This window comes from Erinaceus europaeus, chromosome 9 (assembly GCF_950295315.1).
Source record: "Erinaceus europaeus chromosome 9, mEriEur2.1, whole genome shotgun sequence".
Classification (NCBI taxonomy): Eukaryota; Metazoa; Chordata; class Mammalia; order Eulipotyphla; family Erinaceidae; genus Erinaceus; species Erinaceus europaeus.
Genome location: NC_080170.1, coordinates 66,346,423 through 66,373,909, shown reverse-complemented (window position 1 = coordinate 66,373,909; position 27,487 = coordinate 66,346,423). Strand labels below are relative to the sequence as shown.

Here is a 27,487-nt window from a genome sequence, read left to right as displayed (position 1 = left end):
AACCCAGTTTTCCCAGCATCATTTATTGAAGAGAGCTTCCTTTCTCCATTTAATACTTTGGGCCCCCTTATCAAAGATTAGATGTCCTTAGGTGTGGGGGGGAGTCCTTTTCAAATGATCTCACCTTGTTAAGAAGCCACCTCTTGCAAAGAACCAATATTTGGGGGAAAAGCTACCCATGTCCTTTGCTATCCAGCCTAAATTATGAATCTCCTCAAGGTTTCTTTGCTAGTGGGGGCACCCTGTGTTAGTATGCTTCTAAATTCTGCTTCTAAGACCCCTTCTGTTTCATTGGTTTAACCCCCCCTGCTTAATACTGTATTCTATTTACATAACCACTGTTAACTAAGCACCGCCCTGCCTCCAGGGCATTGGTTTAATCCTCACTGTTTTGCACACTTTTTCCTTCTCCCCACCCCCTATCCTATGTACATCTTCTTCGGACCTGACTCTTCTGCCTCAGGATATATAAGGACAAGATTGTGATTAGAGATAGTTTAGATTGTGCTGCATTCTACATAAATAAAGACTGAACTGCGTACCACTCAGCCATGAGTCCCTGGTTGTCTCTCCCCGCGAAGGTAGCCCGACAACCCTGAAGAAGGGCTCATGGTATGGGGGCAGCTTGTTACCAGAACGCTTCTCCCTAACCCCAACCTTGTCACCTTGTTCATGTAAATACTGTGATCCAGGAGTGGGGATCAGATACTTGGGGTTGTGTATACGCAGTAGGGCCTGTATATTCTACATAGAGGAGAGTGGTATGTGACTGCCTTCACTCCTCTAGCAATTTCTAAGGTCAAGTCTCCTTCCAACAAGGCCTGTCAATAGCCAGAGTGGCCTTCCCAGAGTCTCCAAGGTAGCTGAGCAGCATGGTCCCAGTTCAGGGAGTCACTCTGGGGTCTATCAGGTCCTAAAGGCTGGTTCATGATTGTGTGTGTGTGTGTGTGTGTGTGTGTGTGTGTGTGTGTGTGTGTTGGGGGGGGAATCCCCCAGGGAGATAGTATGGGCTCCAAGCCTTTCTGCTTATCTGCCAGCCCCTTCTGGTCCCGGGAATGATTGTCTCTCTGCCCCTAACTCCCTGAGCGGGCTCCCTTTTAGGGGAGACCTTTGGCTAGACATCTGTGGTCTCCTAGAGGTGGAACTGTGGTTCTTGAGGCCTTGTGCCTGGCCCTCACATCTCTGTAGTAGATCCAGGGCCCAGGCCTCCAGGCCCACTCTGGCCAGGCCCTCTGAGTCCCCAAGTGACCCTGAAGGTGTCCCTGTGCTGGGCTTTGAGCAGCCCAGCCACCAGGGACCTGCACTGCTGCGACAAGTGGGTTCCTGAGAGGTGGGTGGCTGGCCTCACTTGGCATCTGCTCCTACTGGCTCTGTGGTCTGGGCAGGGAAGTACTAGGAACCCTGCTGTTTTGATGTTTTTGTTTTGTGGTGTTTAAATCCACAAAAGCTCTTGCTTATTTGATATAGGAGGAACTAGGCCAGGCAGTTCTATGGGGTGGGCAGGTGGGGGGGGGGAGCTGAAAAATCAAGAACTCAGCTAATATGCAAATAGAACTGAAGACTTCAGGTAGAGGAGCTCAGAGCTCTCCAGCTCCCCAGAACCCTACTTGTGCACAGAGGAGGCTGAGGAAAAGGGGTTGCTTCTCAGTGGGTGGCAGAGCCAGAGTCAAACTTAGGTCCTGGTGGAGTTGCTGTCACTTATTCTAGATCCTTCTGAGGCTTCTGTTTTGTCTTTGAAATATCATATCTGTTTCTTGATTATGTAGATCCTTCATGCCGACTAAACTTTGAGAGTTAGGGAGTCCCCCCCCCCATCCCTGCCCAAACCCCACTGCCCTGTGACCCTTGTGTGCTGTGAAAGGCACCCTGAGCCTCTCCACACTGGGTGTCAAACCCAGTTCTGAGGTCAAGGACCCAAGAGGTGCCAAGGAAGGCAAAGGAGATAGCTTTATGGTAGGACCAGGGTCAGGGGGCAGTCCCCCAAAGCCAGACTCACTTGTCTGCAGTGTGCAGGTACAGTTTAGCATAGCTTTGTGCATGTTGGGAATTTCTCGATAAGCTAAGAGTTGGGCTATCTGTCTAGGGGTGGGCATGGTCCCACACTATCTCAGTCACTCCAGGAGTTTCCACCTGTCCAGAAGCACTGCACCTGATCCCACATGGTCCTGAACAGACCATCTCCTGCCTGTGCCCTAGTGCCTACCTGCAAACTGAACATGATAACAATACAATACCTGACAGAGTTGCTCTGAGAAAATTTACATAATTCCCACAGTACTGCCTGCCTTATCATTGGAGCACTGGAGCCAGAATCTGCTATTTTTTTTTCTTTACTTCCTTCTTCCCTTCCTTGTTACCAGAGTACTGCTCAAATCTGGTTTATGGCGGTACCTAGGATTGAACCTAGGATTTAAGAGTCACAGGCATGAAAATCTTCTTGCAGGCAGGGGTAGATAGCATAATGGTTATGCAAAGAGACTTTGATGCCTGAGGCTCCAAAGTCCCAGGTTCAATCCCCCGCACCACTATAAGCCAGAGCTGAGCAGTGCTCTGGTGTTTCTCTCTGTGTCTTTCTCTCTGCATCTCTCTCAAAAATAAAATAAATAATTAAAAAAATTTTTTTAAAATCTTCTTGCATAACCACTATGCTATCTGACATTCCTCATTTCACTCTGAACCACTGAGAGCTGTAAAATATGCTTGCTCTTGCCCCCTGCTCCCTAGAAATCAGTTTCATGGAGGAAAGAGGGTTTCCACACACTTAGACAAGCACCATCAGGAAGCACTCTATGGATATGCTAAGTTAGAGGGTTGGGAGAGGAAATTGATTACTATGACCTGGAAGTGGTGTCGAGGAGGAATTCCGAGACTACACGGTGAGAAGTATAATGGGGGTGGTGAGGTGGTGGCAGCAGCCACAAGAGCGAGTTGGGAATGAGAAAGAATCTCACAAAACCTTGGAAATCAAGAAGAAACATCAGAATGTTTGGGATGGCTGTGTGTGTGTGTGTGTGTGTGTGTGTGTGTGTGTGTCTGTGTGTGTGTCCACCTCTTGCCCAAGCCAAACTCATTTCTGCATATTTGTTTGCTGACTATTAAATACCCCAAAGATCACTCTCCCCTCCCCCATTGAATCTGAAGTCAAAATGACTCAGCAGGGTGGAAAACTGAAATAAGTAATCCCATATTTCCCGGAATCAGTACACTTCTGGCAGAAACTGTGGCCAATCCACTTGTGCCTTTGATTCAGAACATTCTGTAACCAACCATCAGCCTGCACCCCTTTGAAACTTGCCCTGTAACCAATCAGCTCACACCATGCCCAGTTTGAAAAGGATAAAAGCTGTAAGCCAGAGTGGAAGAACAGTCAGGTGTGGTATAAATCCACCTGATCCTAGGACTTGAAATAAATGTAACTCCCTGCCCTCCAGCTCCCGTCTCATTCTTAGCTAAGCTAGAGTTGTAACACTTTGAAGCTGCACCAGGGTTTTTTTTCCAGTAACAATACCCCCAACCTCTGTCCCTAGATGGCCTATGGGCTTTCTTCTTTTTCTCTCCTTTTCTTTTCTTTTCTTTTCTTTTCCTTGCTTTCTTTTTCTTTTTCTTTTCTATTCTTTTTTTTACAAGTTAATAGGAGTGTACATAAAAACCATTCCCACCATCAAAAGACTGTGTCCCACCCCATCCTTCCCCCTTCACCACCCCCCACCACCAGTGAAGCCAAACATCTACCCTCACCCTCCACCCAGAGATATTTACTCTGGTGCCCTACTCCAAACTCAGTCAAATCATGCTTTGAGTTTCCCTTTCTGTTCTTCTTTCTCAACTTCTATTTATGAGTTGGATCATCCCATACTCATCTTTGTCTTTCTGACTTAGCTCACTTAACATAATTCCTCCTAGCTCTAACCAAGATGGGTCAGAGAAGGTGGGTTCATTGTTCTTAATAGCTGCATAGTATTCCATTGTGTATATATACCACAGCTTTCTCAGCCATTCATCTGTTATTGGGCACCTGGGTTGCTTCCAGGTTTTAGCTATTATGAATTGAGCTGCTATGAACATAGGTGTACACATACCTTTTTGGTTGGGTGTTATGGAGTCCTTGGAGTATATCCCTAGGAGAGGAATTCCTGGGTCCTATGGAAGGTCCATGTCTAGCCTTGTGAGAGTTCTCCAGACTGCTCTCCACAGAGGTTGAACAAATTTACATTCCCACCAGCAGTGCAGAAGGGTTCCTTTGTTCCCACAGCCTCTCCAGCATTTGTTGCTGCTGTCCTTTTTGATGTATGCCATTCTCACAGGAGTGAGGTGGTATCTCAGTTTTGTCATTATTTGCATTTCTCTGACAATCAGTGATCTGGAGGAACTTTTCATGTGTTTGTTAGCCTTTTGGATCTCTTCTGTAGTGAATGTTCTGTTCATATCTTCTGCCCATTTTTGGATGGGGTCATTTGCTTTTTTGTTGCTAAGTTTGGTGAGCTCTTTATATATTTTGGTGATATTTTGGTGTCTCTTGTCCGATGTATGGCATGTGAAGATCTTGTCCCATTCTGTGAGGGGTCTCTTTGTTTGAGTGATAGTTTCTTTGGCTGTGCAGAAGCTTTTCACTCTGATGCAGTCCCATTGATTTGTTTTTGTTTTAGTCTTCCTTCAAATTGGGTTTGTATCATCAAAGATGTCCTTGAGGTTTAGGTGGGAAAGTGTTTCACCAATGTTTTCCTCTAAGTATTTGATAGTTTCTGGTCTAACATCCAGGTCCTTGATCCATTTGGAGTTGATTTTTGTTTCTGATGAGATAAAGCCGTTCAGTTTCTTATATATATATTTCCCTTTTGTTGCCCTTGTTTTTATTGTTTTTGTAGTTATTATTGTTGTTATTGATGTCGTTGTTGTAAGATAGGACAGAGAGAAATGGAGAGAGGAGGGGAAGACAGAGAAGGGGAGAGAAAGACAGCCGCTTGCAGACCTGCTTCACTGCCTGTGAAGTGACTCCCCTGCAGGTGGGGAGCCGGGGGCTCAAACCAGCATCCTTACACTGGTCCTTGCACTTTGTGCCACATGTGCTTAGTCCACTGTGCTACTGCCTGACTCCCAGTGGTTCAGTTTCTTTTGCATGTTTCAACCCAGTTTTTCCCAGCACCATTTATTGAAGGGAGGCTTTCTTCTTCTTCCATGACCTTTGTCAAGCCCTAACCTTGGCTACATACCCTACTTCGCCTTGGTCACATACTCTGACCTGGCCACATGTCACATATCACCAGGCACAACTGAATGTGTATGGTGTGCATTTCATATCTCTGCTCTGATGTGACCATCTGTTACCTCACTTCCCTTACACTTTCACCTTCTGTGTCTCACCCTTTCCTTCCGGGAAAGCCCTTCTGTGTTGGAGGGCACTCTAGGCTGTAGTCCTGGTGTGAATTTCCAGGGTGTAGGTGTCTCTTCTCTTCCAGGCATGGTACAAAAATTCCCTCAGGAAATCTGTATCTTCTGCCTCCTTAGCAAAGTACTAGTTGTGTCTAGCTCTGGGGGAGAGTCACCTTATGCCTATCTGAGGTTCTCTGCTACACAAGCAGTTCTTTCTGAAAAGTAGAGGATAAATTGCTTTTAGGAAAGACTTGAATTCTATTTCAAGCATACTGGGTGGACTCACTATTCAGAGGAACCCACCAAAGGAGCCTTTAGTACTGTTTATAAGGTAGGTGCTCACACAATGATTTGTAGGTTTGATGAATAGAGGAAAGCTTTCTGTCAGCTGAATGCTATTCTTAATGGACTACAGGCATTCTGCTTAGAAGACATCTGCAGTGTGGGTGAGGTTTAGATGTTTCTTAAAGTAGGCTATGCCTCTAGGACTGCTTCAGACTTGAAGAAGAGAGCTAGTTCTCTGCTTATGAGTTCTGGTCATGGCCAAGAGGTATAGGAAGAGGTGCTCACACTTCCTGTTTGGTTGGAGGAAAAGACCCCAAGGGTTAATATCCTCCTACTTAGGGCGTCATCACAGGGTGGGAATTATAGTGTCACTTTTCCAAACAAGTGCAGCTACATTTATGAAAATGTTTCCTTGTGTATCTAAATCTATATCATCTAAATCTGTATCTGACTGTTACCTACCTACCTGATTATTCACCCCTTTGCCTATCGTCTATTTACATGCATACATACATATACCATCTGCCCATTTCATCTGCCCATTTGTGTTTATCTACCCGTGTAACCATCTACAATCTGTCTATCATCTATCTATCATGTACTTATCTACCTCCCCACAGCTCACTATGTTCTAATGGATATTGATGGCTCTGTGGATAAGAGAAAATGTGTCCCTGTGGTCAAGAAACCACTTCATCTTCACATCTTGAAATCCCCTCCCTTAGTTGAGCTAGATGAAGATTCCAAGGAAACTTAAATGGGAGCTGGAGTATGGGTGTCCTTCTGTCCAATGGGTTTTGCATCTCAGGATGCCACCAGCATCTGGACAAACCATGGCCAAAGCCACCAGGATATAAAGGAAGTCAGTGGGAAGTCAAACATAGAGGAGTACAGTGACCACAACCAGAAATTGTCAGGAACAGAAGATCAGACTCTAGAAGGTCAAGCCTATATACTATCTTGGTATTTGAGGGAACTTCCAGAAGCCTCATTCCGGAATACTCCATATCCCTGTGAAAAGAAAACCTCTGATCATTCTGCCAGTCTATGGAGAATCCACATAGGTGGGACTGTGTCACCTACAGCCCTAGACTAGTCACTCCTGGGGGCAGCTCATACTCTATCAATAGCCTCGAGAGGCAAACTGTGTCCCCAGGGGCTAGTTTTTCTCAGCTCAAACAGGATGAGACAGGGCTGCAGTAATTTCAGGCTGTGGAGTGAGAAAAAGTGAACAGGAAACAAATATCTCCCACCTCACACACACACAAGTCCCTAACCCCAGGATCTCAGCATGGTGAAGCAAACATCCCCTACTACTTTGATGTCTCCTTTTATTAGGAAAATGAACACACACACAAGAGAGATATGGTGGTATGATAGATTGAAATAGATAAATAGATTAGATCCATAGGCAAGTGGGTACATAATTAGATGATAGATGCAAAGATAGAGAGATAGACAAACAAGTGGGTGGATGACTAGATAGACAAATATACAGGTGTATTGATGGATAGATACCTACATAGATAAGAGAGTGGGTGGATGATTAGATATATTGATAGATACATACATACATACATACATAGGTAGGTAGATAGATAGATACATAGGTAGGCATGTAGAAAGTGGGTGGATGATTAGATAGATGGATGGATAGACAAATGGGTGGGTGTTTAGTAAAATATGCTATCTTCTCAACCCTGAGGTGACCTTTTGATCCCCAGTCTCCCCTACTAAGTCTCTGAAGGAACCACCCCTATCCCAGATACCCCCTTGATTCTGACATGCCTGAGCACTAGAGTGAAGCTTGATATTAGTGTGATGTTTAAAGTTCTAGGTCTTTTATGCACACTAAATGTGTGTGAATTTGTGTGTGTGTGTGTCCATAAAGCTCTATAACATGACATGCACAAATGCTGCAACCCATCTGCTCACTTAAAAAAACATGCTATTACTTTAAAGATGACTGTTTAATCATTACCAGGCCACCCCATCACCTGGGGACCTAGTCAAGGAGTCCTGGGATTCCCACACAGACATGATGGGCCTAAAACTCTAACAGATCCCTCTCTCTACTGTCACTGGTCATCTCCATCAGGAACAACATAATGTAACCCTTTGTGGGCCCTTATAGGACCTTGCCCTCAATGTGTATCAACAAGGATAGGGAGGTTGGATAACACTCTACCTACCACCTGGGGAAGATGGGTCCTGAAATTAGTACAACCTGGGATGTTCCTAGCCATGACCACAGAATGTGAGCCCAGACCTACAGGGATGCAGAGATTACATAGGCTCCTTGCTGAATAACGACCCTAGATCAAATCAATGGGGTTTATAGTTAACAATACCTACATACTTTTCCCATATTTGGAAGCTACTCTCTTCCCTGATCCAGCTTTTTCCAACTATGACACCACCTCCCCAGACAGTAACCTGGGTCCACCTGCATATTAGATGTCAGGCTTAGGCAAAAACTAGCGAGGTCATGGGTCCCTTGGAATATACCTAAAATAGACCTACTAGCTATTTCTAAAACAAAGACCCCCAAATCTTCATCTGCAATATTCTTGCCTTTAGGTTCATGATTAGTCAACAATTTGTTCTACTTTATATCTTAACTCTTTTTCAGCCACCAGGTTCCAAATGTTACCATGCTGCCAACCTGACTTCCCTGGGCAGATGACTCCACCAATGTGCCCTGGAGCCCCATCTCCCCAGACCCGCACCCCACTAGGGAAAGAGAGAGACAGGCTGGGAGTATGGAATGACCTGCCAATGCCCATGTTCATCAGGGAAGCAATTACAGAAGCCTCCCGCCTTTAGCACCCAGTAATGACGCTGGGTCCATAGTCCCAGAGGTATAAAGAATAGAAAAGCTAACAAGGGAGGGGATTGGATACAGAATTCGGGTGGTGCGAATTGTGTGGAATTGTACCCCTTCTTTTCTTTAATTTTTTATTTATAAAAAGGGAACATTGACTAAACCATAGGATAAGAGGGGTACAACTTCACACAATTCTCACCACCAGAACTCTGTATCCCATCCCCCTCCCCTGATAGCTTTCCTATTCTTTAATCCTCTGGGAGTATGGACCCAAGGTCATTGTGGGATGCAGAAGGTTGAAGGTCTGGCTTCTATAATTGCTTCCTTGCTGAACATGGGCATTGAAAGGTTGATCCATACTCCCATATGCCTGTCTTTCTCTTTCCCCAGTGGGGAAGGGCTCTGGGGAAGTGGAACTCCAGGACACATTGGTGGGGTTGTTTGTCCAGGGAAGTTTGGTTGGCATCATGCTAGCATCTGGAACCTGGTGGTGGACAAGAGAGTTAACATACAAAGCCAAACAAATTGCTGACCAATCATGGACCTAAAGGCTGGAATAGTGCAGATGAAGAGTTGGGGGTGGGGGTGTCTGTTTTGTAGATATCTAGTAGGCATATTTTAGTTATATTCCAAAGGGCCTTTGGCTATACTAGTGGTTTTTTTTTATTGTTGTTGTTGTTTTGTTTTGCCTGAGCCTGAAATTCTGATATACAGGTGGATTCTAATTATTGTCTGGAGAGATGATGTCATAGCTGGCAGAAGGACCAGAAAACTGGATAAGGGAAGAGAGTAGCTCCCCAAATATGGGAAAGGTGTATAAATATTGTTGATTGTAAACCCCATCGAATTGATGTGATCTGGGGTGGAATTGTACCCCTTCTATCCTATGGTCTTGTCAATATTTTCATTTTAAAAATAAAAATAAATAAATAAAAATAATCACCTTGGAAAAAAAGTATGCTATGTATGTCTACCCATGAAGCTCAGTTAAAGCTAACTCATACTTTTTTAACCACTACATATTATTTCATAGCAAGAATGGATGATAACTTATAGCACTCCCAATTGAAAGAGAGTTCTCCAAGTTTTTGTTATTTAAAAAAAATGTTGCACTATAGCATTCAAATCTTTTTATCTCCTTGACAATATCTGTTTTTGTTTCTTTTCTTTCTGATAGGTATGAGTTGATAGCCACCATGGTTTTAATTAGCGTGATGCTGAGTGTTTATGTACACTTGTTGGGCAGATATATGCATTCCTTGGAGGAATTTTTACTCAAGTGCTTTTCCCTTTTTTAAATCAGGGCAATAATTTTTTTGCTAATGAGTTGTTTCTGAGTTGAGTTGTATATTTCACATATTAGTTTGTTAATCAGATAGAGGATCTGCAAATATTTCCCCCACTCCAGGGGTGGCCCTTTCATTCTGTTAATCATTTTTCTTTGTTGGAGAGTCTCTTGAAGTTAACAGAGTCTCCTCTTGTTTATTTTGTTGTTTTATTTGTTTTTGGTGTCAAATCTCTGAAACTATTGTCAAGACCACTGACTTGCAGCATTTTGCTGTTTTCTGTTAGGGTGTTTAAAGTTCCTGACCTTACATTTAAGTCTCTAATCCATTATAAGTTGAATTTTGTACATGCCACATCAGTTTTGGGCATACATATGTTTAGAGGATGGAATATAGAATGACCAGGTGCAAACACTAAGTCTGAGGCTCAAGGAATCATTAACTCATTCTGCAAACATTGATCCAGCTCTCTAGGAGGTACTGAGAAGGCAGTGTGGAATAGAATAAGCATGGAGTTCCCAGGGTCTGGGAGGAAGAATCTAATTCGACAACCACAGCAATGAACCTATATTAGAAACTGATTGTCTCTAAGTGGAAAAAGATGTTTTTAGTGTGCACAGCCGTGAAGAGGGCCAGGGAATATTTTGCTGAGGAGGTGAGCAGGGAATGGAAATCTGAACCAGGCCAAGGAAGGAAACTTTTTATCTTTTGGCAGAGGTCTCGAGGCAGAAGAAACTGGAAGATGAAACAAACCCTGGTGAGTGAAGTAAAAAGTAGAGTGGGAGAGAAGTCTTGGTAGGGGGGAAAAGTTTGTAGAGCCAACTCAAAGGACTGTGTAGTATGGTGAAGGCCAGACCCCAGACTAACAAGGGCAAAATCTCTGTGAATTTGGAATAATGAACCTCAAGTTCACATGCCATTTGGGCGCCTAGTATACCCAGATCACTTTACACTACTCCCTCTTGGCTACCTTATTGATGAAAACAAGCCTCATTACGTTACTGTGACCGGTTCACAAGACAGTCCTCGACATATTATTGAGAGGGTATAGTCACAGGGCTTGTAGGTCTGTTTACAGTTCTTCTAGGCTTGTGAGCTGCCTAGCAATTGCAAGCAAATGAAGCTGAAACAGTCATTGGTTTTGGAGAGTCACAGTCTGAGGCTAAGCATTGGTCACTAAAAAGGTACTTTCTCCTTTCAGAGAGAAAGAGAGAGAGAGGAGAACACATATAAGGAGTGGAGGGCAGGGTGGCTACATGTCCCCTCTAAGGAGCAGAGAACATGCTCCCTCTAAGGAGCAGAGAACATATTCATTAATTATTTGTTTTAAAGATTCTTACGTTATTATTTTGCATCAGAGAATCATCTCTTCTCCCCTGTTTATTTACTCATTTATTTGTATCTACATGAACTGGTAGATATTTATTTTATACCTGGAGCTATAGCCAAATGCCACTTTATTTATTCTGTTACTCAAATTGGTTCCACTTTGTTCCTTGGGAGCTCTTTCATTGGTTCCTGTGTCCCTTTGATATAGCCCCAATCATTCACATGTGTCTGCATATTCTAAATTTCTGGTACTTTCCAGGCTTATTTTGTATATTAATTAGTCCAGTACTGGAAGCAGCTATTTCTTTTCTCTTTTTCTCAGGTAAAGATAGACACACAGAGAGAAAGTTAAAGAGATCACAGCACGAAAGCTTCCTTTATTACAGTGGGAGCCAGACCCAGACCTGGGTCACACACAAGGCAAAACAGTGTACTATCCAAGTGAACTACTTTGCTGTAATAAAGCAATTCTTTCTTCAAAGGCCCCAGCTGCTTTTAGTAGAGAATGGTGCTGGGAATTAAGAGGTAGGCACTAGGTTTTCTTATTACTTTTTGGGTATCTTTGCTCCTAGTATGCTCAGCTGATGGAGTAAGGAGATACATGTTTGTATACTAACCTGCGTGTGTATATGTGTGTATAAATACTTCCATATGCAATCCTCTGTATCTATATTAGGTGAAACATGGATTCACATTGTTGTTTAAATTCTAATACATCGTGTAAGGACCGAGGTGAATAGGCCTTTTGATAAAAGTTGTCTGTGAAAACTAAAAAATACAGAATTCCAGGGCCAGGTGTTGGTGCACCTGGTAGAGTACACAGGACCTAGGCTCAAGTTCCCTGTCCCCACCTGCAGGGAGGAAGTTTCATGAATGGTGAAGTAGTACTGTGGGTGTCTTCATTTCTCTCTCCATATCTCTCTCGTTCTGTCTCTCTCTAGATTTTGCTCTGTCCTATCAAATAAAAGAAGGGAGGAGGTAAAAAATGGCCATTGGGATCAGTGGATTCATCATGTCTGCACTGAGCCCAGCAAAAATCCTAGTGGCAATTTAAAAAAAAATAATAATGAAATACAGAATCCCAGGGATAACACATCATGAAAAAAACTGACTCTATATCTTTTGGAAAACACACAAATTGACATCATTTAGATCTGGAATAAATGTAGAAATTGTGAAAACATGATTATGATATATGTTATATAATTAGAGTAAGTATCCTAGCAAGACTTTGTGACTGCCTATAGTGCTGCTCATTTTAATCCCAAGAGTAGATGAGTTAGTAGAATTGAGAAGATAGCAGAATGGTGATGCAAAACAACTTCCTTGCCTGAGATTCCCCAGCACCACCATAAGCCAAGGTTTAGCAATGCTCTGGTAAATATATATATTTGAATGTTCTTGCATTATATACCACTGGAGGTCCCATTCAGCTCTTGACATCTATTGAGTTGAAGTCTGACTATTAAAACACATGCTGTAAGAGCACAAAACTCATTTGTGTGGGCAGTGCCTGCCTCGCTCATGTCTTCTTCTTCTCTTTCTTCTTTCCTTGCATCAACTTTTGTGGCTGCAGGCTCCAGTCCCAATACCACCTTCTGAGATGATCTCCACTCCCAGAATGCCCTTGCTGCTGCTCCTGCTGCTGCTGCTGCTGCTGATTCTGGATTCTTCAAGAGCGCAGGTCAACCCAGGTAACACAGCCACCACTGGCCATGGCTGATGGGGGGCTGTGGTCAACTCAAGGCCATCACTGCTTCTTTTGGGGTAACTCCCTCAAGCGGAACCAAAGGCTTACTTTTCTTTTGTTTTTTTAATCTCCCTGGTGAAGCACAGTCACAGCAAGAACAAAAACAAATATACTTTCTGTATCTTATGCTGAATATTGTGAAAGGGTTTTTCATGTAGTGTAGGCTAGAATAAGAGGGAATTTTATTTTTATTATTTTTTCCCAATTGTGCAACTTAATGTTTCCAGGGTAAATATTAAGGAGTACTATATAGAGTAATTAAATATTCTTTCTTTTTTCATTTGCCCATCTTTTTCCTTCCTTTCTTCCTTCCTTCCTTCCTCTCTCTTTTTAAAAAAATTTTTTTTTTTATTTATAAAATGGGAACACTGACTAAACCATAGGATAAGAGGGGTACAACTTCACACAATTCTCACCACCAGAACTCTGCATCCAGTCCCTTCCCCTGATAGCTTTCCTATTCTTTAATCCTCTGGGAGTATGGACCCAAGGTCATTGTGGGATGCAGAAGGTTGAAGGTCTGGCTTCTGTAATTGCTTCCTCACTGAACATGGGCTTTGAAAGTTTGATCCATACTCCCAGCCTGTCTTTCTCTTTCCCTATTGGGGAAGCAGAGCTCTAGGACCCATTGGTAGGGTTGTCTGTCCAGGGAAGTTTGGTCGGCATCTGGAACCTGGTGGCTGAAAAGAGAGGTAACATACAAAGCCAAACAAATTGTTGACCAGTCATGGACCTAAAGGCTGGAATAGTGCAGATGAAGAGTTGGGGGGTCCTCCATTTGGTAGATATCTAGTAGGCATATTTTAGTTATATTCCAAAGGGCCTGTGACTATACTAGTTGTTTTTTTTTTTTTCTTCCTTTTTCTTTTTGCCCCTGAGCCTGAAATCTGATATGCCAGTGGATCCAAGTTATTGTCTGGGGAGATGATGTCATAGCTGGCAGAAGGATCGGAAAGCTGGATCAGGGAAGAGAGTAGCTCCCAAATATGGGAAAGGGGTGTAAATACTGTTGACTGTAAACCCTATTGATTGGATGTGATCTGGGGCCCATAATCAGCTTAGGAGCCTATGTTACCTCTGCATCCTTGTAGATCTGAGCTCACATTCTGTGGTCATGAGTAGGAATGTTCCAAGCTGCCACAATATTGACCCATCTTCCTCAGGTGAAGCATAGAGTATGTTGTCCAGCCTCCCTTCGGAGGATGGAACATTCTCTGCCGTTGTTGATCCAAGTTGAGGGCAAGGTCCTATGGGGGCCCACAAAGGGGTCTATTGTGTTGTTTCTGATAGAAATGAGTGGTAACAATGGAGAGAGTGATTTATTTGAGGTCTAGGCCCATCAATGTCAGGGTTCTCCCTGACAGGTAGTCTCGAGGAGGGGAGATCTGGACCAGCCGGACCCCCCTTCTGGGGCTGAGCGGGAGGGAGAGTGCCGACGACTTGAGAAAAGACACCACACCAAGTCAGGAGTTCTGACAAGGCAGTGACTCACTTTATTGAGAAAAAGACCATTTTTTATAGGCGGGGGGTAGAGGCAGGGATGGGAAGGTAGGGTGAGATGACGTTAGAGGTGGTGTGAGGTGGCGTCACCGTCAGTGGGGCCTATGCTCTTTATGCATCATCAGCTGGAGGGCAGAGGTGAATTTAGGTACGGCCTACAGGAAATGCTGTGTCACTCTGAGGAAGTTAGTGACCATCAGCGAAACTCCAGCCAGGCTTACGGAATGTCTGCTGGGCCTAGATCGGGGCCAAGCAGATCCCAACATATCCCCCTTCTGTTTTTGTAATGCCAGGTCGCATAGCTCCTGTCTTAGGTTGTCACCACACCAGTGATCTTACCCGTCATTGGATACCATGCCTCTGCTGGCTTCTGGATATTGGCTCCATGACCTGTCTTAGGTTGTCCCAGTCTCTCTGAGATCTTACCCGTCATTGGTCTACTGGAGCGCTGGGGAGGGTTCGTAACCTTCAGACTCCAGAGTCCTGAGTCAGTGATAGTGGACCTCAACCTAGTGAAGCCGTATTTACTCGAGCCTTTGCTGGATGAACTGTGCGCTTTTATTGAGCAAGCAAGGCCACATGGTTAAGAGGAGGAGAAGGAGAAGGAGGGGGCCTAGAAAGGGGAGGAAGTAGGGTAGCAGGCCATGGAGGTCAGTCCATAGGGGGTTGTCTTGGAACTCTCTCCTCCTCTTCTCAAGATCTTCTTGAAGCTTCTTTATCTTGTCTTGGATGATCCCAGACTGGTTGGCATAGAAACAGCACTTTTCCTGTAAGAACCAACAAAGGCCTCCCTTTTCTGCTGTAAGCACATCTAATCTCCTACGATTTTGCAGGACCACTTCAGCAAGGGAGTCAAGCTGTCTCTGGAGGTCTAGAATGGTACTGGAGACAAGTTGCATGTCGTTTACCAGCTGGAGTGAGAGCTTTTTATAAAAATGGGATGCCATCCCAATACCTGCGGTCCCAGTGGCCACCCCAGCTGTCACACCAAGACCAACTAACAGGGGTATCATGACAATAGCTCTTTTATGTCGCCCTCCAATGAGGTCAAATGAGGGGATGTGAAGAGGCTCATCCCCAGGGATGATGTCAGCATCTGGCAAGAGAAAGGCCAGAGCACAACGGCCTGTCCAGTTGGTTGGTAAGAAACTGTGGGCAAGTCTATTGCCGCAGGTAAAGACCATTCCTGCTGGAGGGCATCCTCCATCACCTGGATTTAAGGTAATCCTGTCATGGCATAAAGAGGGTTGGATCTCTCCCACGTCTATGCGGGAAATGTTGGGTTGGGAGGACATGTGAAGGCAGATCCCTGGATTACCAAGGGGGAGTACCTGGACCTCCACAGGTGGAAATAGAATGCAGTTGGTCAGGGGGAGAAGGTAGGTTGGGTTAGCTGGGTTGGACTTCTGATCGATTGATGAGCTGAGCCCCGAATAGTTGGAAATGAGGGCGAGGGGTAGTGGGTGACCAGTTTTTATACAGAGCCAACAGTCTTGAGCAAGGTTAGGGGAGGTTTGGTTGAGGAGAGCAAAGGTGGTCTCAAAGACCCCCTAGGTCTGAGGATCAAGGGCCAATTCTCCCCGTTCCTCAGGGAGAACCAAAGGATGGTGATTTAACTCAGGATATTGGGAGCTGATGAGCCACTCAATCCTCTGTTCAGTTTCTATTTTTCTAACTCTGTCTTGGACCCCTCCTCCATTGGAAAACCCCATGGGTGCTGTGAGGTCCCAACAGAGGGTATCTCCTGGTGCACCATAGCAAGGGGAGGAGGCTATATTTCCTCCCTCTAACCTGGCTGTAGGATTAAGGACATTCCGGGTGCCCGTCCAAAAGGTCTTATTATCGAACACCCGCGTGCATTGTTGGGCCTGGTCATAGCATGTGGAATGCAGAGTCGGGTAGAAGTTGGTGCAAGGACAAGGCCCCAGGCGCCCATTGATAGTGGGAATAATCTTGGGCTTTGTGACACACACCCACCTGGGTGTCCTATGTTGTTCATTAAAAAGATAGGCTGTTTCAGAGGGGCAATCAACAGTTTTGGTTGTGAAACCCTGGGAAAGGGAAGGGGTAGTCTTACTTCTGCCTCCTCCACAATCACAAGGTTTACCCATGATCTTATTGCAGTGGTTCCAGGCTTCTCGAGGGTTACCAAACCCTCCGTCACACATCTTGGGGAGTGTCGTCATCATGCTCAACAGGAGGGCCTTCATTTTCTCCTTCTAATTCTGTGGAGGAAGCAGAGGGGAGGTCCTCAGGGCCAAGAGCTACCCTGGAAAGATCATTGTCATCATCCCCCTGTTGGGGAAAATATTTTATATTTCTGGCCGGTATCCATATTGGTCTTTTTTCATTTTGGGGGAACACATATCCGAATCCTCTACCTGCTGTGAGAAGTGGGTCTGGCCCTCTCCAGGCTCCAGTGAGCGGGTCTTTCAACCGGACCCAGATTGAGCTATACGAGACAGAGGAGGTCCAATGTTTCTGGAAGGGGGATAACTGAGGGCTTTCTTTTTGAAAAATTTAATATATTTAAGGTGAATAATGCCTTTTTTTGTTGGTCATGTGGGGGTAGGGACTCCCCCTTTTGTTTTTGTAATTGAGATTTGAGGGCCTGGTTTTGTCTTTCAACAATTGCCTGTCCTTTGGGGTTGTATGGGATGCCCGTAGTGTGGGAAATTCCCCATGTGTGGAGAAACTGTGAAAAGGATTTGCTGACAAAGCCATTATCAGTTTTAATCTGGTCTGGGAGTCCGAGGGTGGCAAAGCACTGAAGCATGTGACTGATAGCATGTTTAGATTTTTCTCCAGAGTGGACAGATGACCAGCACACACGGGAGAAGGTATCAATTGTCAAAAAGATATATTTAAGTTTTCCAAAAGGAGGGTAGTGGGTAATATCAGCTTGCCACAAATGACGGAGCCCCCGGGGGTTACTTCCCATGGTCTGAAGAGGGGGAACCTGTAGAAAGGGCTGACAGGACTTGCAGGTACGCACTATTTTTTTGAGGTCTCTTGTAGGGATATGCGGGAACCTATGGCGGAGGCCTCTCCAGTTGAGATGTGTTAAGGAATGAAACCATGTGGCCTCAGAGACGGTGTGAAATTGTAATGTAGAGGCCAATTGGTCAGCAATGTAGTTTCCTCGGGATAGGAGTCCTGGAAGGCCTTGGTGACCCCGAAGGTGTGGGATGAACAGGGTTTTTTTTCTTTGCTTAAGCAAGTTTTGGGTCTGGATCATCAAGGGAGTAATGGGATTGGAGTCAAGCCTGATATGGGCCTCTACCAGATTGGGTAGTAGGTTGACAACTTAAAGACTATCAGAAAATAGGTTAAATGACAATCTTGGGAAGTAGGCTGTCCTATCATTTCAGTCTTGTGGAAAGAAAATGGGGGCCCAGAAGCACCAGGAGACTCACTGGAGGTTATAAAACCAGCAAAGCCACAGGATGAAGAGGCCATCTCCTTCAGCAAGTATATTCTGATCTCTGCTCTCAGTCTTCACAAGTGTTAGACTCACAGAAGTCCCTGTGCCACCAAACCAAGTCACTCTCAAGCCCCATGCTGGATGAAGTCATTAGGTGTGAGAGTGACCTAGAGCAGAAGAATGGTAAAAAGAGAAGGGAGAGCATTTGAACCATGAGGAGTGAAGAGGTGTAAGTAGAAAAACAAAGGGGCTATGATTATCAGCCAGTGCTCACAGAGACAAAGGGGAGGTGAGGGTGGTACCTGAAAAGGGGCCATGTAGCTTTCAGGACCTCTGTATATGACAACTTTTCAACCGAAGGTTTTGTCTCCCCCAGTGAGAACAAAATGCTACAATGCTGAGTCCTCCCTTCTCAGGGAACAGACTTCTTTGGCTGTCATACTGCCACACATCTGGGAACCAGCACATTCTGAGGTCTAGATAAGCAATAAGCTGAGTGTTCAGGGGCCCTTTGTCTAGATTGTTTCCCAACCTGTCCCTGTGACCACACCAGAAATTGTGATGAGGGTTTACTGAGCAGGATGTAGTGACATTTGAGGCAGTGTACATGTAGACTGGGAGCTCTAGGGGCTAGTTACAGCTCTGACTCTTTATGTGTTACTCTAGATAAATCTCTATAGAACACTTTACAAAATAGGAGCGCAGAGCCGGAGAGATAGCAAAATGGTTGTAGGAAAAGAATTTAATGCTAGAGGCACCAAAAGTCCCAGGTTCAGTCCCCAGTGTCACCATTAAGCCAGAATTTATAAGTACTCTAGTACAAATAAATAAATAAAATTGTGAGAGAGCTGGATAAAGAAGTTATAGGATATATACTCAAGAAAGTACTACTCTGCAATTAAAGAGAAGATATGGTGTTCTTTGGGACAAAATGAGTGGTACTAGAGGTGATTAAGCTGGGTGAAGGAAGAAGGTAAAAATCAACTACTAGTTATTTTCATTTATATGTAGAATCTAACTAATATAGATAATTGAAACATATGAACTTGCAAAGACGGAGAAGCAAAAGGAGGAGTAGGAGGAGAAACCAAACAATCTCTAAGACTTTATGAGAACTTTGGTGGTTGTGGGGAGCCACAAAATTTACAGCAGTGTGGACCTACACCCCCTATAATCTTATTAACTCACTAATAAAAATAATAGTTGAAAAACAGAGAGAAGAAACAGTATTCTCTACATGCCACAAAGTAGCCACAGGTGGACAGAATGAGATGGCAGTAAAGGGACATGGAACTTTCTACAACTATACTACCAAAGGTTAGGATTTGTCACTTTGAGGAAAAAAGAAATAAAAATAATCCCAAACCATAAATCAGTAGTTTCTGTCAAGCAGATTCATGGAGGAGGGGTCAGGAAAAGGGTTCCTTAGTGACTGTATGAGACCTTGTAGTCTCTAAGAAAGATTCAAGCTACCCATGGGGATTAGGACTTCCAACAACCTTGAACCCTAACTCTAAGAGACCCAGGGCCCTGTGCCCAGGCTGGGCAGAGCCATGAAGGACAGACAGTGTGTTTTTCCAGGAAGAACATGACCATTGTTGACTTAGCCCTTGGTCTTAACCAGCAGGTCTCTAAGGAGTATGACTGTAGCAAGATAGCCCCCCCCAGAAGTCTCTAGTGGTTTGGACATATACACACTTGAATAAAAAGTTAAAACCATCCAAACCGGGAAGTTTTCCCTTGGACACATGGGGAATGATGGATTGCTGAGAAATATGCATCTCCCTCCCCTGTGGCACAGATGTTTTTGACTTAGTGCTGGGTCTTGCTTGCTTTGTGACTGGTGTTTAGCATCGTTCTCAACTTGAGAATGAGAAGAAGAAGCACAAAGAACTTAAGGAACTCCCAAACTGCTCTGTGCATTTCTTTAAAAATGTTTCCAAGTTGTGTCTTGTGAGATGTACTCTCACAAAGATGTTAGGAAGGTAATGAGAAAACCATAAAAATAGCTTCTCTTACAGAGAGGTTCACACAAAAGACTGGTTCATACCTGAGGCACCAAAGGTCTTAGGTTCCTAAACCAGAGTTGAGCAGTGTTCTGGTCTCTTTCTCCCTCCTTAAATAAATAACTTTTCCTAAAATGATGAGAATCCTATCTTTAAACTCTAATTATAATCTTTACACTAATCCATATTCTTACCTTAATTCTAATCCTAACCTCATCCTTAGCCCAAATTTACTTGTAACCTGAATTCTACTCTTAACCCTATACCTAGCACTAACCCTGTCTTTAACCCCAATTTTAATACTAGCTTTATTCATAAGTATAACCACATCCCTAAAATGAATTTTTTTAAAAAATATGATTTATTAGGGCCTATAAAACAGTTCATTTGGATAGTGTGCTGCTTTGCCTTGTGTGCAGCATAGGTTCAAGTCTGGTCCCCACCATATTGTTCCTTTGCTGTGGTCTTTTTTACTCTCTCTATATAATGTGTTTTAGAGATATATTTATTATTTTTAGGAGAAGTAGATAATTATGGAGAAATCAGAGCAGAGAACTACTCAGCTCTAGCTATTAGTGGTGTGGGGATTGAATCTGGGCCTTAGGCATGCAAATACTATGCTCTAATGTAAAAATATCTCCCAAATGTATTAACTTTAATTCTAAATTTAATCCTAACCCCAACCTTGTTCTTATCCCTGTCCAAAAGTAGCCTTCATTCTCTTTTTCCACATTTTTTTATTAGTGATTTAAGAGCAGTTTACAAGATTGTGAAATTACAGAGGTATAGCTCCACTGTATCAACCATCAAAGTTTCATGCCTCTCTTATAGGCTCCATTGTTCTCACAAGCTCTTAGAGACAGTTTCAGCTCTAATTCTTTTCTTTTTTCTTTATTGGGGGGTTAATGGTTTATAGTCAACAGTAAAATACAGTAGTTTATACATGTATAATATTTCTCAGTTTTCCACATAACAATTCAAACCCCTCTAGGTCCTCCTCTGCCATCATGTTTCAGGACCTGAACCTCTTCCCCCCTACTTCCCAGAGTTTATTACTCTGGTGCAATACACCAAACCCAGTCCGAGTTCTGCTTTATATTTTCTCTTTTTCAACTTCTTCATCTTCTACTTCTTCTTCTTCTTCTTATTATTATTAGTGATTTAATAATAATCAACAAGATTGTGGGATGAGAGGGTACAATTCATACAGTTTCCACCGTCAGAGTGCCTATCCTATCCTCTCTATTGGAAGCTTCCCTATTCTTTATCCCTCTGGGAGTATGGACTAAAGATCTCTATGGGGCACAGAAGGTCCCAGGTTTGGCTTTTGTAATTCAGCTAATCCTTTTTTTCTTTTAATGTGTATTTTATTATTTTTAATGTTTAGCTTTATTTTTCTTTCTTCCTTTTTATAATTTTTATTAGTAATTTAATAATGATTGATAAAATTGTGGTATAGGAGGGGTACAATTACCACCACCAGAGTTCCATATCCTGTCCCCTCCACTGGAAATTTCCCTATTATTTATTCCTCTAGGAGTATGAAGATCTTTACAGGGTGCAGAAGGTGGAAGGTTTGGCTTCTGTAATAGCTTCTCTGCTGGACATGGGCATTGACAGGTCTATCCACATGCCCAGCCTGTTTCTATCTTTCCCTAGCGGGACAGAGCTCTGGGGAGGTGGGTTTCCAGGATACATTGGTGAGGCTGTCTGCCCAGGGAAATCAAGTTGGCATCATGGTAGCATCTGCAAGTTGGTGGCTGAAAAGCAGTAAGGTATAAAGCAGAACAATTTGAATAATCAGGAACCTAAAGGTTAAAGTATAGCAGATGAAATTTGGGGTCTTCTCTTTGTGGGCCCCCATAGGACCTTGCCCTCAACTTGGATCAACAATGGTAGAGAATGTTCCATCCTCTGAAGGGAGGTTGGACAACATACTCTATGCTACACCTGAGGAAGATGGGTCCTGATATTGGGGCAGCTTGGAACATTCCTACTCATGACCACAGAATGTGAGCTCAGATCTAGAGGGATGAAGAGGTCACATAGGCTACTAAGCTGAATATGGGCCCCAGATCACATCAAATCAATGGTGTTTACAGTCAACAATATTTATATACCTTTTCCATATTGGGAGCTACTCTCTTCCCTGATCCATCATTTTGGTCCTTTTTCTATCAATGACATCATCTCCCCAGACCCACCTGCATGTCATATTTCAAGCTCAGGGGGAAAAAAAAGACTAGTATAGCCACAGCCCTTTGGAATATAACTAAAATATGCCTACTAGCTATCTACAAAATGGAGACCCCGCCCCCCCAAATCTTCGTCTGCACTATTCCAGCCTTTAGGTTCATGATTAGTCAACAACTTGTTTGGTTTTATATGTTAACTCTATTTTCAGCCACCAGGTTCCAGATGCTACCATGATGGCAACTGGACTTTCCTTGGCAGATGACTACACTAATGTGTCCCTGAATCCTACCTCCCCAGAGTCCTGCCCCACTAGGGAAAGAGAGAGACAGGTTGGGAGTAGGGATCGACCTGACAACATCCATGTTCAGCGGGGAAGCAATTACAGAAGCCAGACCTTCCACATTCTGCACCCCACAATGACCTTGGGTCCATACTCTCAGAGGGTTAAAGAATAGGAAAGCAGGGAGTCTGGGGGCAGTGCAGTGGTTAAGTGCACTTGGCGTAAAGTGCAAGGACCCACATAAGGATCCCAGTTCAAGCCCCCAGCTCCCCACCTGCAGGGAAGTCACTTCACAGGTGGTGAAGTAGGTCTGCAGTGTCAAAAAATAAAAATAAAAAAAGAATAGGAAAGCTATCAAGGGAGGGGATGAGATACAGAGTTCTGGTGGTGGGAATTGTGTGGAGTTGTACCCCTCTTATCCTATGTTTCTTTTTAATTTTTTAATATTTATTTATTTTCCCTTTTGTCGCCCTTGTTTTTTCATTGTTGTTGTAGTTATTGTTGTTGTTATTTATGTTGTTGTTGGATAGGACAGAAAGAAATAGAAAGAGGAGGGGAAAACAGAGGAGGAGAGAAAAATAGACACCTGCAGACCTGCTTCACTGCCTGTGAAGTGACTCCTCTGCAGGTGGGGAGCCGGGGGGGGGGGCTCGAACCGGGATCCTTACACCTGTCCTTACGCTTTGCACCATGTGTGCTTAACCTGCTGTGCTATCACCCGACTCCCTATCCTATGGTTTTGCCAGTGTTTCCTTTTTATAAATAAAAAAATTGGGGATCTTCATGTTGGAAGGAGCTAGGAAGTCTGTTTTAGGTATATTCCAAGGGGACCATGACTTTACTAATTTTTGACTGAGTCCAACAGCTAACATGCAGGTGGGCTAGGGATATTGTCTGGGAAGACAGTGTCAGAGTTGAGGATAGGATTAGAAAGCTGGATTAGGGCAGAGAGAAACTCCCAAATATGGGAAAAATATATAAATACCATAAACCCCATTGATCTGACCTCAGGCCCAAGTCTATTCATATTTAGCACAGTAGCCTGTATAACCTCCACATCCCTGTCAGCCTGAGTTCGTGTTCCATGATTATAGCTAGGAACATTCTAGGCTGGAATAACTTCAGGACCATCTTCCTCTAGTAACAGAATATGTTGACCCAGCCTCTCTCTGAAAAGTGGGGCAATTTCTACCACTGTTCTACATAGAGGAAAATGTCCTGTATAGGCCCACAAGAGGTTTTATGATGTTGTTCTTGATGGAGATGACCAGTGATGGGAGAAAGAGGGATCTGTTAGAGGTCTAGGCTTATCATATCTATGTGGGAATCCAAGCATTCCCTGACTAGGGCCCCAGATGATGGGGTGGCCAATTCAGCCCTAATTCTAACCCTATCTCTAAACATAGCCCTAATCCTAACCCAAACCTTATAACTCAGATATAGACTATAGCACCCAAAAGACTAAATCTGAATTCTCTTTAAATGCCATGATTTAAACATTTGTACATTCAGGCACATTTCAGTCATCTTCCTTTCTTAGTAGCCACTAAAATACCTGCTGGTAAGTAGAAACTGGTTTGGCCCACTTCCCTGTGAAGCTAGGGTGGTCTTCTCTTTAAACATCTGCTTGAATCCTCAGCTTTCTTAAGAGGACATGAACCCAAAGTCCAGCTTGGCTAACAGTGAAGGCATTCAGAACTGCGTTTCCTTGGGAGCACAGAATGTTTTCACTGGAGATAATTGGCCTGAGTTCCTGGCCATTCCATGCTGTTGAAAACTCCTGTGTTTTTTCTGAGGCCTTTCTGCATGGTGTGGCCTAAGCTCTAGTCTTTGCCTTGTCAGGTTTGAAAAAAAGCTTAGTGTCTCAGAGGGATTTTCTTCAGGTAACTGATTCAACCCCTACTTGCCTTGTCTTGATATTTGTCAGAGTGATCCCAAATTTCGTTAAAAAATCTTGGGGTTGGATCCCAGTGACTTTGTACACACAACGCCCAGACTCAGCCCCTTGCCTCAGTATCAAATGACAAGTGGCTGAAAGAGGCTGTAGAAAAGGCACTGCCTGTCAGCATCTTCCCCCTCTGGCATCTGTGTTCCCCTTTCCTCACACCCTGACCAGCTGTCAGTGCCTTCAAATCAATAACCACCATTTCTACCCCATTCTTCTAGGCAAAACACTGAGCATTGCAGACTGGCCCTCCCCACCTAGAAACTGGAACCTATAGTCAGCTTCCATCCTGTTTTCTCAGTGATTCATCTTCACTAACTACATTTTACTTCTTGGCTTGGGAGTGCTGATTTGAGGCCCAGTGCTGGTGAAGGATACAGAACCAAATTAATGTATTTGGCTGTCAACCTGATTCATGGTCCCAATCTCCTTTCCCCTTGACCCATACTTCTTCACTTACTTATTTACTTATTTAGTATTTTCTACTACTTTGGAAGCCAATTCTTGTTTTGTTTTGTTTGTTTTATATTGTTTTGCTAGAAGTAAAAGTGAGTAGGGCTGGCTGGTAGCATCCCCACTAGAGTGTACACATTACTGAACATAAAGACCTGGGTTCATATTTACCTGACAGGTGAAAGTCTATAATTATAAAGGTGTATTTCCCAGGGCAAGGCTTAACTCACTGTACTCCGGGTGTGCTGACCCTGAGATTTCTCCAAATGTGGGCAACTCGACTGCAGAATTTATGGTAGTAGGGGACTGTACATGTACTCTCCCTTATTTGAAAAAAAAAAGAAAAGACTTCTGGAGGTAGGGCTACAGAGCAGCAGCAGCTGTGTTTCTCTCCTCTCTTCTCCTGGGTCAACTAGGAATACCAAAGGAGACCACCTGCAACCGCAAGAAGACAGGACAAGAAAGACTTCAGGAACCCACCAAATCACCGGTAAGTGCAAACACTTGTGACTCGTGGACATCGAGGAGCCTAGGGAGAGATTAAGTGGCTGGTTAACAGTCCAGCAGTTTACCAATTGAGGCACCAGCTCCACTCTGTTTTACCAACAAAAAGATGGCTGAAGGGAGGAGAGGACTCCCCTAAGACTCAACAAATGCAAATGTGAGTCTCCATTGCTACTGCCCTCTGAGGCTGGAGCAGCAGAGAAGAAGCCCTGTGCTGACACTGGAAGACAGACAACTAAGCAGGAAACTAAGAAGAAGATCTACACGTTGGTGGCCTAGCAGTTGGGCTATGTGGTGGGAGCCTTTCCATGTTATTCTCCTGATGAGAACATAGTGAATAGTTGCCTCAGAACCTACAGACTATAAATGGGACTTGTTTAGAAACTCAGGACCCAGCAGTGCTGTCTAGCTTGGCAAAGAAGCTGAATTGAGCCTGGAGCTTTGGATCCTTGGGGTGTGAGAATTTCATTGCATAACCACTGTATTCTCTCTCCCCCACCCCGCTTTATCTCTTGGTCAGGAGTCAGTGATTAAGCTAAGAAGCCTACTTATAGTTTAAAAGACCTCAGGCTCCCATAGCCTGCAGGGAAGAAAAAGAGCAAAAGAGACTTTTAAAGACACTGTGCACCAACTCAGGGATTAAAATAATATTGAAACAACTGTTAATTTCCACAGCTGTGAACCCTTTAAGTACCTTACTTAGACACAAGTCAGTCCAGGCAAGAGTGATCAGTAATTTGAAAAGTAGTGAGAGAGATGAACCAGGACAAGAGTTCAGCTAAAAGCCCCCAAAGGGTGAAGCATAAAATAATGAGTTCAATATCCAAACACTAGTTAAGGAAATAATCACAGGAGTGAGTAGAGTTTGAAATAATTTTCATCAGAAATGCAGAAGCAACAAATGAGACTCTGGAAGAAAACACTAATTATCTCAAGGTTATTAGAGAGCTGAAATCTGAAATAGCTGAGCTAAGAACACAACTAGCTGAACAAGCTAAAATAGTATCAGAATAGGGTAACACAATAGATGAACTCCAGAACACAGTAGAGGGGAGAGAGAATAGAATAAATGAGGCTGAAGACAGAATTAGCAAGATTGAGGATGAATTAGAGGCAACTAAAAAAGAAGTAAGAGATCTCAAAAAGAGATTAAGAAATACCTAAAACAACAACAGAGAGATATGGGATGACTTCAAAATAAATAATATACTCATTATTGGCTTACCAGAGGAAGAAAAAGAGGGAGGGAAACAAAGCATTCTTCAGGACAAAATAGCTGAGAACCTCTCTAGTCTAGACAACATCAAAGACATAAATGTTCAAGAAGCCCAGAGGGTCCCAAACAGAATTAACCCAGACTTAAAGAAACCAAGACTCATCATATTTAGAATGGAAAGGAATAAGGATAAAGAAAGGATCCTGAAGGCTGCAAGAGAAAAACAGAGTCACCTACAGAGGAAAACCCATGAAATTAGCAGCAGACTTCTCCACACAAACACTACAGGCCAGAAGAGAATGGCAAGATATCTATTGAGTCCTCAATGAGAAAGGCTTTCAACCAAGACTACTGTATCCTGCTAGACTGTCATTCAGACTAGATGGAGGCATAAAAATCTTCTTAGACAAGCAATAGTTGAAAGAATCAACTGTCACCAAGCCTGCCCTAAAAGAAATTCTGAAAGGTCTCCTATAAACAGTCAGACCAACATAAATATGCCATGTCAGAACACTCTAAAAAAAATACAAGAGTGGCATTAAAGTATCTTCAATCTATGATATCAATAAATGTTAATGGCCTGAATTCACCTACTAAGAGGCACAGAGTAGGAAGATGGATCAGAAAACACAACCCAACAATATGCTGTCTATAGGAAACCCACCTAACTCAAAAATCTTACCAAAAATAAAAGTCTTGGACCAGATGGTTTTATAAATGAATTCTACAAAACCTTCAAAGAAGAACTAATACCTCTACTTTTAAAAGTCTTCCAGAAGATTGAAGACACTGGAACTCTCCCTTCCAGCCTCAATGAAGGCAACATCACTTTGACACCAAAAGCAGACAGGGACACAACCAAAAAAGAAAACTACAAACCAATATCTCTGATAAACATAGATGCTAACATATTGAACAAAAACTCTATCCAACTGGATACAGCTGTATATTAAAAAAATTGTTCATCATGACCAAGTGGGGTTTATCCCAGGGATGCAAGTTTGGCTTAATATGCCTTTTAATGATGTGATCCACCTCATCAATAAAAGCAAGACCAAAACCACATGGTCATATCAATAGATGCAGAGAAAGCCTTTGACAAAATACAACATCCCT

The 27,487-nt window shown here is 43.4% G+C and overlaps 1 protein-coding gene, 2 long non-coding RNA genes and 1 other non-coding gene across 6 annotated transcripts in view; 3 read left to right on the top strand and 1 right to left on the bottom strand.

The window, feature by feature from the left end:
* Nucleotides 1-27,487, top strand: part of LOC132540421 (uncharacterized) — a 216,491-nt gene that overhangs the window by 131,469 nt on the left and 57,535 nt on the right. The window lies entirely within an intron of this gene.
* DDR2 (discoidin domain receptor tyrosine kinase 2) overlaps nucleotides 1-27,487 on the top strand; it is a 158,776-nt gene that overhangs the window by 73,754 nt on the left and 57,535 nt on the right. For all 3 annotated transcript variants that reach the window (XR_009551612.1, XM_007533311.3, XM_060198096.1), the window contains one exon: nucleotides 12,674-12,791. Coding sequence is in view for 2 of the 3 variants with exons in the window: in XM_007533311.3 (XP_007533373.3) it covers nucleotides 12,674-12,791 (118 nt within the window). In the remaining variant the exon portion in view is untranslated. The remainder of the gene's footprint in view (nucleotides 1-12,673; nucleotides 12,792-27,487) is intronic.
* Nucleotides 16,480-26,085, bottom strand: LOC132540220 (uncharacterized). Its single transcript, XR_009551428.1, has 3 exons — nucleotides 23,809-26,085; nucleotides 17,764-17,938; nucleotides 16,480-16,572 (listed from the first exon to the last, which is right to left on the bottom strand). It is a non-coding gene; the product is annotated as an uncharacterized LOC132540220 (long non-coding RNA).
* LOC132540519 (U1 spliceosomal RNA) lies at nucleotides 24,815-24,978 on the top strand. The gene has a single exon (XR_009551728.1). It is a non-coding gene; the product is annotated as a U1 spliceosomal RNA (small nuclear RNA).